At 58.3% G+C, this 16408-nt stretch overlaps 1 protein-coding gene across 17 annotated transcripts in view; it reads right to left on the bottom strand.

The window, feature by feature from the left end:
* The window catches only part of AFDN (afadin, adherens junction formation factor), a 150382-nt gene that overhangs the window by 76244 nt on the left and 57730 nt on the right, over positions 1-16408 (bottom strand). For 12 of the 17 annotated variants that reach the window (XM_066372832.1, XM_066372838.1, XM_066372840.1 and 9 more), the window contains exons 6-9: positions 15926-16083; positions 13219-13330; positions 11661-11828; positions 6914-6958 (exon numbers count right to left, since the gene is read on the bottom strand). In XM_066372832.1, the coding sequence (XP_066228929.1) occupies positions 6914-6958; positions 11661-11828; positions 13219-13330; positions 15926-16083 (483 nt within the window). The remainder of the gene's footprint in view (positions 1-6913; positions 6959-11660; positions 11829-13218; positions 13331-15925; positions 16084-16408) is intronic. The other 5 variants (XM_066372841.1, XM_066372846.1, XM_066372847.1 and 2 more) reach the window with 1 other exon arrangement.

The raw sequence follows: 16408 nt of genomic DNA, 5'->3' as shown, positions 1-16408 counted from the left end.
CTCCTGCTCCTGCCTGTGGAAGAGCCGCCCTGCTCCTGCTCCTGCTCCTGCCCGTGGAAGAGCCACCCTGTCCTGCTCCTGCTCCTGCTCCTGCTCCTGCTCCTGCCCGTGGAAGGGCCGCCCTGCTCCTGCTCCTGCTCCTGCTCCTGCCCGTGGAAGGGCCGCCCTGCTCCTGCTCCTGCTCCTGCCCGTGGAAGAGCCGCCCTGTCCTGCTCCTGCTCCTGCTCCTGCTCCTGCCTGTGGAAGAGCCGCCCTGCTCCTGCTCCTGCCCGTGGAAGGGCCGCCCTGCTCCTGCTCCTGCCCGTGGAAGGGCCGCCCTGCTCCTGCTCCTGCTCCTGCTCCTGCTCCTGCCCGTGGAAGGGCCGCCCTGTCCTGCTCCTGCTCCTGCCCGTGGAAGAGCCGCCCTGCTCCTGCTCCTGCCCGTGGAAGGGCCGCCCTGCTCCTGCTCCTGCTCCTGCCCGTGGAAGGGCCGCCCTGCTCCTGCTCCTGCTCCTGCTCCTGCTCCTGCCCGTGGAAGGGCCGCCCTGCTCCTGCTCCTGCTCCTGCTCCTGCTCCTGCTCCTGCCCGTGGAAGGGCCGCCCTGCTCCTGCTCCTGCTCCTGCTCCTGCTCCTGCCCGTGGAAGAGCCGCCCTGCTCCTGCTCCTGCTCCTGCTCCTGCTCCTGCCTGTGGAAGAGCCGCCCTGCTCCTGCTCCTGTCTGTGGAAGAGCCGCCCTGCTCCTGCTCCTGCTCCTGCCTGTGGAAGAGCCGCCCTGCCCCTGCTCCTGCTCCTGCTCCTGCTCCTGCCTGTGGAAGAGCCGCCCTGCTCCTGCTCCTGCTCCTGCCCGTGGAAGAGCCACCCTGTCCTGCTCCTGCTCCTGCTCCTGCTCCTGCCTGTGGAAGAGCCGCCCTGTCCTGCTCCTGCTCCTGCTCCTGCCCGTGGAAGGGCCGCCCTGCTCCTGCTCCTGCTCCTGCTCCTGCTCCTGCCCGTGGAAGGGCCGCCCTGCTCCTGCTCCTGCTCCTGCTCCTGCCCGTGGAAGGGCCGCCCTGCTCCTGCTCCTGCTCCTGCCCGTGGAAGAGCCGCCCTGTCCTGCTCCTGCTCCTGCTCCTGCTCCTGCCTGTGGAAGAGCCGCCCTGCTCCTGCTCCTGCCCGTGGAAGGGCCGCCCTGCTCCTGCTCCTGCTCCTGCTCCTGCTCCTGCCCGTGGAAGGGCCGCCCTGCTCCTGCTCCTGCCCGTGGAAGGGCCGCCCTGCTCCTGCTCCTGCTCCTGCTCCTGCTCCTGCCCGTGGAAGGGCCGCCCTGTCCTGCTCCTGCTCCTGCCCGTGGAAGAGCCGCCCTGCTCCTGCTCCTGCCCGTGGAAGGGCCGCCCTGCTCCTGCTCCTGCTCCTGCCCGTGGAAGGGCCGCCCTGCTCCTGCTCCTGCTCCTGCTCCTGCTCCTGCCCGTGGAAGGGCCGCCCTGCTCCTGCTCCTGCTCCTGCTCCTGCTCCTGCCCGTGGAAGGGCCGCCCTGCTCCTGCTCCTGCTCCTGCTCCTGCTCCTGCCCGTGGAAGGGCCGCCCTGCTCCTGTTCCTGCTCCTGCTCTTGATCGTAGAAGAGCCGCCCTGCTCCTGCTCCTGCTCCTGCTCCTGCCCGTGGAAGAGCCGCCCTGCTCCTGCTCCTGCCCGTGGAAGGGCCGCCCTGCTCCTGCTCCTGCTCCTGCTCCTGCCCGTGGAAGAGCCGCCCTGCTCCTGCTCCTGCTCCTGCTCCTGCTCCTGCCCGTGGAAGAGCCGCCCTGCTCCTGCTCCTGCTCCTGCTCCTGCCCGTAGAAGAGCCGCCCTGCCCTGCCCCTGCTCCTGCTCCTGCCCGTAGAAGAGCCGCCCTGCTCCTGCTCCTGCTCCTGCTCCTGCTCCTGCCTGTGGAAGAGCCGCCCTGCTCCTGCTCCTGCTCCTGCTCCTGCCCGTGGAAGAGCCGCCCTGCTCCTGCTCCTGCTCCTGCTCCTGCCTGTAGAAGAGCCGCCCTGCTCCTGCTCCTGCTCCTGCTCCTGCCTGTGGAAGAGCCGCCCTGCTCCTGCTCCTGCTCCTGCCCGTGGAAGAGCCGCCCTGCTCCTGCTCCTGCTTCTGCTCCTGCCCGTGGAAGAGCCGCCCTGCTCCTGCTCCTGCTCCTGCTCCTGCCTGTAGAAGAGCCGCCCTGCTCCTGCTCCTGCTCCTGCTCCTGCCCGTAGAAGAGCCGCCCTGCTCCTGCTCCTGCTCCTGCTCCTGCTCCTGCCCGTGGAAGAGCCGCCCTGCTCCTGCTCCTGCTCCTGCCCATGGAAGAGCCGCCCTGCTCCTGCTCCTGCTCCTGTTCCTGCTCCTGCCCGTGGAAGAGCCGCCCTGTCCTGCTCCTGCTCCTGCCTGTGGAAGAGCCACCCTGCTCCTGCTCCTGCTCCTGCTCCTGCTCCTGCCTGTGGAAGAGCCGCCCTGCTCCTGCTCCTGCTCCTGCTCCTGCTCCTGCTCCTGCCTGTGGAAGAGCCGCCCTGCTCCTGCTCCTGCCCGTGGAAGAGCCGCCCTGTCCTGCTCCTGCTCCTGCTCCTGCTCCTGCCTGTGGAAGAGCCGCCCTGTCCTGCTCCTGCTCCTGCCCGTGGAAGAGCCGCCCTGCTCCTGCTCCTGCTCCTGCCTGTGGAAGAGCCACCCTGCTCCTGCTCCTGCTCCTGCTCCTGCTCCTGCCTGTGGAAGAGCCGCCCTGCTCCTGCTCCTGCTCCTGCTCCTGCTCCTGTCTGTGGAAGAGCCGCCCTGCTCCTGCTCCTGCTCCTGCCCATGGAAGAGCCGCCCTGCTCCTGCTCCTGCTCCTGTTCCTGCTCCTGCCCGTGGAAGAGCCGCCCTGTCCTGCTCCTGCTCCTGCCTGTGGAAGAGCCACCCTGCTCCTGCTCCTGCTCCTGCTCCTGCTCCTGCCTGTGGAAGAGCCGCCCTGCTCCTGCTCCTGCTCCTGCTCCTGCTCCTGCCTGTGGAAGAGCCGCCCTGCTCCTGCTCCTGCCTGTGGAAGAGCCGCTGTGCCCTGCCCCTGCTCCTGCTCCTGCCTGTGGAATAGCCACCCTGCTCCTGCTCCTGCTCCTGCTCCTGCCCGTGGAAGAGCCACCCTGCCCCTGTTCCTGCTCCTGCTCCGTGGAGGAGAGCTGGGGTGAGGGCAGGGCGGCTGGACTTGTTCTGCAGCTCTGTGAAGTGCTGCAATTTCAGATCTCCCTGCTGGTAAATTTCTACGAGGGAGATGGCCCAGGAAGAACACGTCTGATTTGCACGCAGGTCTGTTACTCACTCTGCACAGACTCTACTCCATCTACCACAAGACGACGTCCGTCAGCGGCTGGCTGGATCTCAGCGCCGACAGCAGACGAGGAACGTGTTCCCGGGAACCACTGGGTCACGAGCCTCCCGTGGGAGCCAGCCTGCGCCGCCTGCACACACTCTGCAGTCTCCCTGGAGAGCCAGGCCGTCTCCCTGACCTGCTGCTCTGACGCGGAGTGACCTGCAGGGCCTCCGACCTGCTCCATCAGCTGCCAGCTGGACTCCAGGTGCTGGGACCGGGACGGAAGCTCGGACCTCGAGGGCAGAGGTCCTAGGCTACACGTGTGCCCTGAAGTCTCAGACACAGGACGCCGTCAACACAACAGCTGCGTCAGAGCCGCTGCTAATGCCAAAGTATACAAGGAACATCCCAATAAAATCTTCTATTTCTGACACGGGTCAGCCTGTGAACCCTGAGAAGATGAGAGAGTCTGACGCAGCACTGGGACACCAGAGGTCGTCACTGGGTCGCCTCGCGGCTGCTGGACCAGCCTCATTGGACACAGCGGCAACTAAGCATTTTTTAAACAATTTTACTTTCAAGTCCAACTCCAAGTCCTGATCCTAAAGGAGGCCTCAGAACCACCTGGACTCTCCCTGGACACGGGCCGCTCCCTTCCAGACCTGCGGGCCCAACCCCCCACGCGCACCACCCTGCTTGCTGCAGACACCACGGCCGCCCCAGGGACTCGGGCCCCTCTCGTCCTCACACGCCGAGGACCACTGACCACACCGCACATGCTGCCCGTGCCCGCGCCTCCCGGCGGAGCCCCCGGGGCTGGGTCTCTGAAGGGAACCTCTCTATCATGGACCTTGAAACAGCGTCTGGCATGCATCCAATAAAGACTTAACGTGCTAACAGTCAGCAGTTATTAACTAGAAACGAAGAAAACAAATGCAGTGTGCTCACACAGAAATGACACATGAATGATAAAGAAAACAAGCAGCATGTAACTGATCAAAAACAATTATTTCAATACAGTTAAAAGTACCAAGAACATGAAATATATGTCTGTTTAGGGGTGGAAAAAAACTCACATAATATTCTGAATTTTGAATGCTTCTGAAAGGCATCCTGTGAGCTAACCAGCATACTACACACTTTTCTCGGTCCACACCCACATCGGCAGACTCAGCCGCAGAGAAGGGAGAACAGAAACCTCTCCCAGGCCCCCCCGTTCTTATCGTCCCCTCTCAACAGACGACTCAGAGACAGCCTGCCAGGCCCCCTCGCTAACCAGTCTCAACAGACGACTCAGAGACAGCCTGCCAGGCCCCCTCGCTGACCAGTCTCAACAGACGACTCAGAGACAGCCTGCCAGGCCCCCTCGCTGACCGTCTCCTCAACAGTAGGAAGCACAGGAACGCCGTCACGGACCTGCGGCCACGGGCTCAGCAGACGGGAGGTGAGTGTGAGTTCAGGAAGGAGGAGGAGAGGAGAGCGGGCGGCGCTCTGGCAACTGGAACCGTTCTTCTTGTCATCCACAGCCCATCCCACCTCCTCGCTAGAGCGCCACGACCATCTCACAGGTCCTCACGCACACACAAACTCCTGTCCCTCAACACAACCCTTCCGTGCTCTCCCTGCCTCCGCAGGTGCTGCACAGCCAGCCCACCTCTGCCCCGGCTCCCGAGTCTCCCCCGCCCGGCCCCCGCGCAGACGCCTGCAGGGCAGACAAGTCTCTAGTGACCCCGCACACGGCACTTCTCCAGCATGTTTTATTTCACGGGGTCCAGAGTGTCAGAGCAGAGCGACAGTGCCCTTCCCGCCTGACTTCTCCAGAGGCAATCCCACACAATCCATTTTACGTATCTGTAAATGAACAACTGGATACATGTTCCTCTTTCTCCTTTCTGGGGGCAACAATGTCAGAATACGTTCAGGGTCGTCAAATGAGATATAGGACATCTAATCACGTGCAATCTTGTGGGACATTCACTAAAAACTTGTTTTATCTGAAAATTCACCTTTATCTGGGTGTCCTGAATTTTATCTGCCCCTGGTGCCCCCCCCCCCCCCCCACAGAGCTGCACCTGTCAGCTTTCCATGTGGCCGTGGGACGCAGAGGAGGAGGGGCTGGAACAGGCCGGCGCCCGCGCCCCTGCGCACAGCCCGGCACACTCGGGGCCGCCGTGCCCTCGGCAGCTGGCAGAGGGAGCCCCTGGAGGCCACGTGGGGTCCCTCAGAGGGAGGAACGCTCCTCACAGAATGCGGCGCCAGCCCGTGCCCCGGGCGCCCTGAGGAAGGAGTCGCACACCCAGAGCGCCGCTTAGCAACCCAGCACCACGGTTCAGACACTGACTTTGGAAACTTGAAGCTTACTGAAACCACCTTACAGCCCATGTTTGCTAACTCCAGTACTAGGGGAAATACGAGCTTCCCTCAAATAGAATTGTCACAAAAACTGCCAACACTCTGGTCACAGTGAGTGACGCTGTGACAGGCATTCTGAGCACGGGCAGGTGGAAGAGGGAGGCCCATTTCTGCCCCCATTCCGTTATTCTAGAGTCTGAAAGGAATGAACACGTGAACACGTGAAAGCATCCTCTTCAGGAAGAAAACAACAAAAATACGCCTGAAGACTCTTCATATATATATGTAAATACCTAAACAGGTAAAAAAAATAAATTTTTAAACCACTTGTTTATATTTAAAAGAACCCTAAACTCCATGTTTGGTTAATATCCGATGAAATCTGCATGATCACTCTGGAGAAAATTCAACTAAACCTAGGGGTTAAAAGTTAAACTTTATACAGCAAGGGAAAGTATCTGATAGTTACATTCGACACATAAAAGAATATTTAACATGTAAAAACAGACAGAAAGAGCTATTTCCATCAAACCACCCACTAGAGGTGCCGTGTGAGACAAGACTGCAACACAGGCTCCGAACACTGAGGAGGAAGAGCTCTGCCCACAGCAGAAGCGGCTCCGTCCAGCAGGACACGCTGGGACCCCCACAGCAGAGGCGGCTGCGTCCAGCAGGACACGCTGGGACCCCCCACAGCAGAGGCGGCTCCGTCCAGCAGGACACGCTGGGACCCCCCCACAGCAGAGGCGGCTCCGTCCAGCAGGACACGCTGGGACCCCCCCACAGCAGAGGCGGCTCCGTCCAGCAGGACACGCTGGGACCCCCCCACAGCAGAGGCAGCTCCGTCCAGCAGGACACACTGGGACCCCCACAGCAGAGGCGGCTCCGTCCAGCAGGACACGCTGGGACCCCCACAGCATGAGCGCGGCTCCGTCCAGCAGGACACGCTGGGACCCCCCACAGCATGAGCGCGGCCCTGCAGAAGGGCGTGGCCCACAGCACTGCAGGCCCACGGCCTCTGGTGTGGGACGCTGCCGCCCGTCCACCAGGATGCTAGATGGCGGAGAGTGGTGCCCACACCGGCTCCTCACTTAAGACAGCCTGAATGAAAGAGTTGGACATTTTTGCAAAATAAGCTTCTATTGCATTAAATGAATTCTGAATATGGGATACTTAGTAGACGTGAATAAAATGACAGTAAACTTATTAAAATAAGTCATTTATACTATTAAAAAACTAATACACAAAATACTCGGTCAGTTCCCATTGCTCTGCCCATGAGGTTCAGTTAGTGCTCTAGGAAGAAGTAGTAGGAAGCATAGCGTTACCTTCGTGAGTGTGATAGTCGTAGCAGGCAAAGTGATTCCTTCTCCCTGGGGTTAGAACACATGCAGAGGACCCAGGTGAAGGCAGCACCGGCGGACAGACGCCATGCAGAACAGGTGACGCGGGAGGAGAGAGAAGGAGAGGTGAGCTGCAGTGAGGAGCGTGCGTGCCGCCCGTCAGCTTCAGAACTGAGGACAGGACAGTGCTCCAGGCAGAGCGAGTTCTAGAACTAACGCAGACCGCCAGGGAAAACCCCGCGACAAAGGGGAGTGACCAGGGGCAGGAGGGCGAGTTAGTGACTCATACAGAAGGCCAGCACACGCTCGCTCAGTCTTCTGTTGAAAGAACACAGTCACATCCAAAGCAAAACACAAAATGACTTTTTAGCCCCCATGTCCCTAAAAGATAGTGTGAGCACACACCCGCATCTCAGCACCCTCCCCGTGAGCACACACCCACATCTCAGCACCCTCCCCTGTGAGCACACACCCGCATCTCAGCACCCTCCCCGTGAGCACACACCCGCATCTCAGCACCCTCCCTGTGAGCACACACCCGCATCTCCGCACCCTCCCCGTGAGCACACACCCACATCTCAGCACCCTCCCCGTGAGCACACACCCACATCTCAGCACCCTCCCCGTGAGCACACACCCACATCTCAGCACCCTCCCCGTGAGCACACACCCGCATCTCAGCACCCTCCCCGTGAGCACACACCCGCACCTCCACACCCTCCCCGTGAGCACACACCCACATCTCAGCACCCTCCCCGTGAGCACACACCCACATCTCCGCACCCTCCCCGTGAGCACACACCCGCATCTCAGCACCCTCCCCGTGAGCACACACCCACATCTCAGCACCCTCCCCGTGAGCACACACCCACATCTCAGCACCCTCCCCATGAGCACACACCCACATCTCAGCACCCTCCCTGTGAGCACACACCCACATCTCAGCACCCTCCCTGTGAGCACACACCCACATCTCAGCACCCTCCCTGTGAGCACACACCCACATCTCAGCACCCTCCCCGTGAGCACACACCCACATCTCAGCACCCTCCCTGTGAGCACACACCCACATCTCAGCACCCTCCCCGTGAGCACACACCCACATCTCAGCACCCTCCCCGTGAGCACACACCCGCATCTCAGCACCCTCCCCGTGAGCACACACCCACATCTCAGCACCCTCCCCGTGAGCACACACCCACATCTCAGCACCCTCCCCGTGAGCACACACCCACATCTCAGCATCCTCCCCGTGAGCACACACCCGCATCTCAGCACCCTCCCTGTGAGCACACACCCACATCTCAGCACCCTCCCTGTGAGCACACACCCACATCTCAGCACCCTCCCCTGTGAGCACACACCCGCATCTCAGCACCCTCCCCGTGAGCACACACCCTCCCCTCAGCACCCTCCCCGTGAGCACACACCCGCATCTCAGCACCCTCCCCTGTGAGCACACACCCGCATCTCAGCACCCTCCCCGTGAGCACACACCCGCACCTCCGCACCCTCCCCGTGAGCACACACCCACATCTCAGCACCCTCCCCTCAGCACCCTCCCCGTGAGCACACACCCACATCTCAAGCCTCCGGCCCCCACTGTGGGGCCTCAGCCCAACCCTGAGATGCTGGCTGAGGACAAGTCCGGTGGAAACTCCTCCACTCAGAACAAGTCGACATTGACAACTCTTACTTGTAAATGGGACACACACCAACTTCACTGACCACACCAATCTCACGCTGACTGCTAGTGAGAACTCAGCAGGAACCGGTGAAAACAGCGTGGCTTTGGAGTCAGGCCGGGCCCAGCCAGCGCTTGGGCCTGCAGAACAACCACATGCTCTCCCAGCACAGGGGCATTGGGTCTGATCTCGGCACCGTCAGACAAGCACAGCTGCCAGCACGTGGCCGGCAGAGCTCCGCAGTGGAGTCAGACTAAGCTCCGTCCCGGGACCCTCGCACTGTCCGTGAGAAGCCCTGGAAGGAGGAGCAGCCCCGTCCCCCAGGCACCACAGCGACTGAGCACAGGTGTGCACACTGACCGGGGCACAGGTCCTCTGGCTCGGGCACAGGGACAGCGCGGGGCACAGGGACAGTGGGGGGGGCACAGGGACAGCATGGGGGGGCACAGGGACAGCGGGGGGGGCACAGGGACAGCATGGGGGGGCACAGGGACAGCACGGGGGGGGCACAGGGACAGCGGGGGGGGCACAGGGACAGCACGGGGGGGGCACAGGGACAGCACGGGGGGGGCACAGGGACAGCACGGGGACAGCACGGGGCACGGGGACAGCGTGGGGCGGCACAGGGACAGCACGGGGGGCACAGGGACAGCATGGGGGGGCACAGGGACAGCGGGGGGGGCACAGGGACAGCGGGGGGGGCACAGGGACAGCACAGGGGGGGGGCACAGGGACAGCGCGGGGGGGCACAGGGACAGCACGGGGGGACACAGGGACAGCACGGGGACAGCACGGGGCACGGGGACAGCGTGGGGCGGCACAGGGACAGCACGGGGGGCACAGGGACAGCTCGGGGCATGGGGACAGCCTGGGGCACAGCCAGCGCTCCCTGGCTTCGCCACCCTCCCGCACCCACAGAGCCTGTGGACTCCACACCCGGAGAGAGCAGGTACGAGACAGGGGTCAGCGTAGCAACTCTCACTAGTGTGCGTCCCCGAGGTCGGGTCCCTGTCTCAGCAGGGCTCCATCCCAAGGCCCAGAGTGCGGTCCCGCCTGCGGTGAGCCACCCAGAGCTATCCATCAGGTAACTGAGCAGCTGACCCCCACCCGTCTCCGCGGCCGCCCGACAGCCCTCCACCCTCCTCTGTCAGCCGCTCTGCCAACCCTCCCTGAACTAGGAACACGCCTACACCCTCAAAGTTTGGTTTTGGAGAAAACCACCATGAATTTCCAACATGCAATGCAACATTGTAAAGAAAAGACTCAATGCCCAAAGATCCTAAAACTGAAGTTCAAGAGCAAACAGGCGTGTCAGCAGCGCCACTCGCCACGGCCTCGGACAGCCGAGCACCGCGCACTCGCACCTGCAGACGACACAGCGGCACCGGCCGCGGGCCCAAACAAACTTCTCAGCCGGAGAACCGAGGGGCAAAGCAACACTGACCTGCTCCACGCACACAGCTAATCAGTTAAAAGAAACCCTCACACATGGTTCGTACAGAGCCCACCGCCGCCAGCACACTGCCACCGAGTGTGAACGGCCGTCTCAGCCAGGGCAGCTCCAGCCTCCTGTGTGACCCCCTGGCTGCACCACCAGCACCGTGCCCGATCATCACACGCAGTCTTGTAAATAAACGCTCAAGAATCAGAGAATGACAAAATTCACGTCCAAGAGACCGTAGAGGACCTCTATAACTGGTTCTGGTTTCAGCTCACTTTTTCTGTGATTACTAACAGAGCGTTACTTAGAAGCAGCTCCGGCCCTGGACGGAGGCTCCATGGATAAAGTGCCATCTCGCCGCACCAAGGTCACAGGTTTGGTCCCCAGCCAGGGCACTTACAAGAAGTAATCACTGCACGACTGGCTGGAACTAAGTGAACAGTGAGCTGATGCTTCTCTCTCTCCCTCTCTCTCTGACCCCCTCTCCCAGCCTGTCCCCCTCCCTCTCAAATCAATGGAGGAAAAAAATGTTTTAAAGTTGTCATAAAATATATATAAAAATTTAAAACCAGTTCTGGGGTCAGGGGGTGGGAGGGAGCAGCCTGTTTTCCACAGTGGATCAGAGCACAAGGCCACATGTCAGTGTTTTAAACAAATAAAGAATGATGGTGTTTATTTGAGTAACAAACATGTTACACATATCACACATATACAAATATACATACAACACAGGGACATGTGTATATAAAACATTCTTTAAGAATGTCAATGTATTATTCTACCTGGTAGGTCACCTGTAACAATAGCTTTGGCTTAAAAGAGCTCTTTTTTTTTTTTTTTTTCTTTACAGGGACAGAGAGAGAGAGTCAGAGAGACTGATAGGGACAGACAGGAATGGAGAGATGAGAAGCATCAATCATCAGCTTTTCGTTGCAACACCCTAGTTGTTCACCGATTGCTTTCTCATATGTGCCTTGACCGTGGGCCCCCAGCAGACTGAGTAACCCCTTGCTTGAGCCAGCGACCTTGGGTCCAAGCTGGTGAGCATTTTTTATTTTGCTCAAGCCAGATGAGCCCGCGCCCAAGCTGGCGACCTCTGGGTCTCGAACCTGGGTCCTCGGCACCCCAGTCCAACGCTCTATCTACTGCGCCACCGCCTGGTCAGGCTTAAGAGAGCTCTTTAAACAAAATATTTATAGGACATGAAAGTAAACAGTCTACCATCATTTCAAAACCAAACAAATGCCCTTCCTCTTACAGATGGATTTCTTAAGTGCACTGTTAACCTTCGACGCTCTGTTCAGAACTGTCCCCACATTAAACAGGGTGACAAACACACACACAATCTGCCCCGAGAGGGGTCCCCCCGTCTGTCACTCTCAGATTACGGATTTTACAATGTTGCTTTGAAAATATTTTTAAAAAGGAAGTGGATCAACTAAGCCTCATTCTCTACATTCACTACTCTAACTTCTGCCTTTCAGTATGCGTTCTGTCTAGGTGAACTTCTTCTCATGCATCTGAAGACCTTACGGTTCTGGTCATTCTGCGGTCTGAAGAAGGTGGTCAGCCACACAGCAGAGAGAGGACTCTCAGAGACACTCACCTGGGCTCAGCTCCACCAGGTAGGGCAGCTTCTCGGGCGGGGGCGCCGAGCCGTAGCCGGGCCCGTCGGCTCGCTCCTTCCCCTTGGCAGGCTTCCCGTCCAGCGGCCTCCTACTCTTCTTTGGGACGTAGTCTGGCGGCCTCCTCTTCAGCTGGAAGACCAAAACCCCTGCAACAGGAGCACCGTCGGTCACGAGCCGGACTGGCCAGCGGCCCGGCTCTCAACCACCCAGATTCATGGAGACCCTGCGCCTCAGGAACCCACCCAGGGCCCGGCCGGCGAAGCTCGCCCCACGACGCGGCGTGCCCCGAGGGGCTGTAGCGGGCAACGTGGGAAGGTCATTATTCTACATTCACAACGACCCAAGCACGTCGCATTATTGAGAAGTAGCACATCAGCTGAAGACTACGTGGAAGTTGATACTGGCCAACACCCCACGAGCAATGAATGTATCCATGCACACACACAGCACACGCACTCACAAATATGTGTTTAGTTGACCTGGTTTTTATTCAATTCAGTTGAGTTAACTCAGAATTCAAAGGAACTTCACTTGAATAAAGTTGAACTTTGTGCTGCCTGTAAAGAGCATGAAGGCAGGCAGCTCGAACAACTGCCATCGCATTCCAGCACTGACCAGCGGACGGACGCGGAGCCCGTCCACAGAGCTGCAGTGAGCTCGGGACGCGGCCCTGAGAGCAAGGACACCGTGTGTCCCCCACAGAGGCCCTGACGCCGTGTGTCCCACAGAGTCCCTGACGCCGTGTGTCCCCCACAGAGGCCCTGACGCCGTGTGTCCCACAGAGTCCCTGACGCCGTGTGTCCCCCACAGAGGCCCTGACGCCGTGTGTCCCCCACAGAGAGTCCCTGACGCCGTGTGTCCCACAGAGTCCCTGACGCCGTGTGTCCCACAGAGGCCCTGACGCCGTGTGTCCCACAGAGGCCCTGACGCCGTGTGTCCCACAGAGGCCCTGACGCCGTGTGTCCCACAGAGGCCCTGACGCCGTGTGTCCCACAGAGGCCCTGACGCCGTGTGTCCCACAGAGGCCCTGACGCCGTGTGTCCCCCACAGTCCCTCCTTCGCTGCTCTGAAGCAGAGGAAATCGTGTGAATGGGGAAGAGTCTGGACCTACCTTTTGAAATAACAAGCTACTGGACAATCTTTAGGGTGGCAGACCGCTTTCTTTTTTATGAGAAATCTGTCCGAAGCAGCCTCATTCATCGGGTCAGCAGAGGTCACTGCTGACAGACCACGTGCTCCCACCTGAAGGAGGCTCGGTCCGGCTCCTTCACGACCAGACACGCCTACTGGAGGGTGACGGCTGGTTCTGGGTCTACCCACGAGCCTGCCGCTGCACGCGACCCTCGGAATCAGCGGAGAGAGAGCTGCAAGGCGGTGGCCCAGCACACGGCAGAGAGTCGTGGAGAAGTCCCACCACACACACGCCTCCTCTCCCTCCTCCGATCAATACGCAGCCTCTCCCTCCTCCGATCAATACGCAGCCGCACACCCGTCACAGCTCACGGAGGGACCCTCAGCAGACGCAGGCACGCTCACCTCTGTCACTCGGCCACTCCCTGAAGATCTGCAGAGGGCACTCGTCGTCGTCCAGGATGAGCTCCTTAGCACCCTTGTCGTCCGAGTGCTGGGCTCCGGGGGGAAGCATGACCTGCAACGGAAGAGCAGCCGGCTGTGACCGCGCTGACCAGTGAGCCCCGGGGGAGTGGGGGAAGAACGCGCTGCCGGGTCACCTGAACGTCACTGCAGTCAAACTGTCAGAGCACCAGAAACAACTCTCACTAAAGCACCAACCAAAGTGGAAGAAAACCGTCCGAATACAAGCTCCGCCCGCTTGATGGGGTCTTTCCATTCACCCCCTCGCTCTGCCCCCAAAACAGCTAGTATTGAGTTATTTTTTTTAAACAAACTTTTCTATGGGAAGACAGTATGTAATGTTTTACTTGAATTTCCTAAGAAAAAGTAACTCCGTTATTGTAAATTTCAATCTCTCTAAATCCCTACCCACCCACCTTTTCATGACCAAACAATTGTTGTTACAAGGTTGTCTCATCTAATGTGAGATCTCTCAGGATAACCACCACAAAACACAACAGAGTAGCTTTATCTTTTGTTTTTTACAGATAACCTGTCTTTATGATAACATTTTAATCAGATCCTTTAGATATGTTATAAGGTTATTCATTCAACAAGCGTTTTTAATCATCTTTTTAAGATAGCGCATTTACTATATTCCTAAATATTCATAACATTGTATTTTTTTATGGTAGCCAATTATCTCCATCATCCGCAAGTGAGTGCCCAGACCAGAGAGAGCTGGTGGCAGTGCCCACTGCCCTCACACCCCCGCTGGACTTGCTCACCTTCCTTCAGCACCAACACAACCAAACAGCACAGAAACCTCATGGAGCCGAGACACCAGCGCCTGAACCCCTCTTACAGCCAGAGTGGACGTGACCGTGTTCTCGTAAGTGACCGTGCTGCCCGAGGACATCACGGTGCCCACAGGACAAACGGATCCCTCTCCTCAGACCCCCTCACTCCTCTCTGCACTACGCAGGTACCTTCAAATGTCCGGTTTAGGACGACACACTCCGTGTGCAGCAGTCAGTCTCTCCCAGCTCTTCAGGCTGACCTGACAGCTCTGCTCACAGCCCTCACGGGGTCAGGGTCGCTGACCTGACAGCTCTGCTCACAGCCCTCACGGGTTCAGGGTCGCTGACCTGACAGCTCTGCTCACAGCACTCACCGGTTCAGGGTCGCTGACCTGACAGCTCTGCTCACAGCCCTCACGGGTTCAGGGTCGCTGACCTGACAGCTCTGCTCACAGCCCTCACGGGGTCAGGGTCGCTGACCTGACAGCTCTGCTCACAGCCCTCACGGGGTCAGGGTCGCTGACCTGACAGCTCTGCTCACAGCCCTCACGGGGTCAGGGTCACTGACCTGACAGCTCTGCTCACAGCCCTCACGGGGTCAGGGTCACTGACCTGACAGCTCTGCTCACAGCCCTCACGGGGTCAGGGTCACTGACCTGACAGCTCTGCTCACAGCCCTCACCGGTTCAGGGTCGCTGACCTGACAGCTCTGCTCACAGCACTCACCGGTTCAGGTCGCCGACACGGCTCAGCCTCTGCCAGGCAGGCTTGCCGGTCCAGCCGCCCAGGCCACGGGCTCCATGCTTCCTCCCCCAGCTTCCCAGCTAACCGACTCCGCCAGGAAGCCTTCTCTGCTTTATCCTAATACATAAAAGCCCCGTGCTGGCTCCTCCCAGAGGGGCTGGTCTACCTCCCCTCATCACAAGCTCCTCGGAAGGCAGTTCTCACTGCTCTGTCCAGCACAGGAGCTAACAAGTAAGAGAAACTTAAATATTTACTGAATGATTAAAGTAGATAAAATAATAATACATAAACGAGCTCCATGTTATATAAGTTATGAGATGGCAAACCAAGAAAAATTCTAATTCAGAGTAAAAATAATAATCAACTCTTCATTTGTTCTGTCTACCTTGCCAAGAACACGTACAACAGAACCGAAGACCACAGGAACCCTCCAGAGACCCTGTCATCAGATGACCTCGCAGGACTGAGTGAGGCCCACGCTGCCTTTCCAACTTCATGACTCTAACATTTCGATTTTCATTGGTAAAAATAAGGGAGAAATTAAGAGGAAAAAAATGTTATGAATTTCACTGTCACATATTTCAAATGCAACTTTACGAAACTAGTTACTATTTAATAAATCTACATACACTAAAGCCAAAGACACACTCTTTATCTCCAAGACAGTATGAGGGGCTCTGACCATATCAACCAAATGCTGGGTAATTACAAAGAGCAGAGTGAAATTTACTTAAAAGCTTCATAATCTTCATGACAGCTTTCAATAAGGGCAGTAAGAAAACATCATTAAAGCCGATTTTACTAAAATAAAGTTACCTATATATGCAAAATAACAACTGGAAGTATATATATCAAAATGTGAACAATTGTCATCGTTTGATTTTTATTTCCAATTTGCCTTACACTTTTTTTTACTCTGTACTCACTAGGAACCTATATTACTTTTGTAATAAAAGAAAGAACAGTTTTCTATGTCTAGTACTTAACACATGGTTCCAGGTGTTCAGATTCTAAATAACCCCCCAGGGAAGAAATCCGGCCCCAGTTCAACCCCACTGAGGTCGTCTCGCACGGAAGGCCAGGCTCCGGCCGGCGTGAGGCCAGCAAACCACAGGGACAGCACATACCCGGGCAAGGCAGTAGTCCCGCGGGTCCTCCTTCTCCAGGCTGTACTTCTCCAGGGCTTCGGCCACGGCGAAGTCCGCGGGGTCAGTAGTGGAGAGCAGGATCGTCTTGTAGGGGATGTTGGGTTTTAAGCTGTCTGCATAGATTCTCAGCGTCCCCCCTGGAAAACACGAGGTATCTCTGAGCACAGCGTTATTTGACACCAACAACAGATACTGGACATGCACAGCCCCCACAGGACGGGCACCTAAGTCCAGGGCAGTGGACGCACACATGGGACGTACGGAACTCCACCTGCACGTCCTGTTGGACGGCGCACCTCCACAATGACTTGCTGACCTAGCAACACTTTGCTGCAGCAAACCATCCCGCGTGAGAAAGACCCGTCTTCTCTTCAAGCCCAACCAGCTTTTATAAAAACAAACTGGTTTCCGCAAGGACAGCGATGGACAGAGGAGGACACTGGGGTGTGACAGCACTGGAGG

The sequence above is a fragment of the Saccopteryx leptura genome, chromosome 3 (assembly GCF_036850995.1).
Source record: "Saccopteryx leptura isolate mSacLep1 chromosome 3, mSacLep1_pri_phased_curated, whole genome shotgun sequence".
Classification (NCBI taxonomy): domain Eukaryota; kingdom Metazoa; phylum Chordata; class Mammalia; order Chiroptera; family Emballonuridae; genus Saccopteryx; species Saccopteryx leptura.
This window is presented reverse-complemented; position numbering and strand designations above follow the sequence as displayed.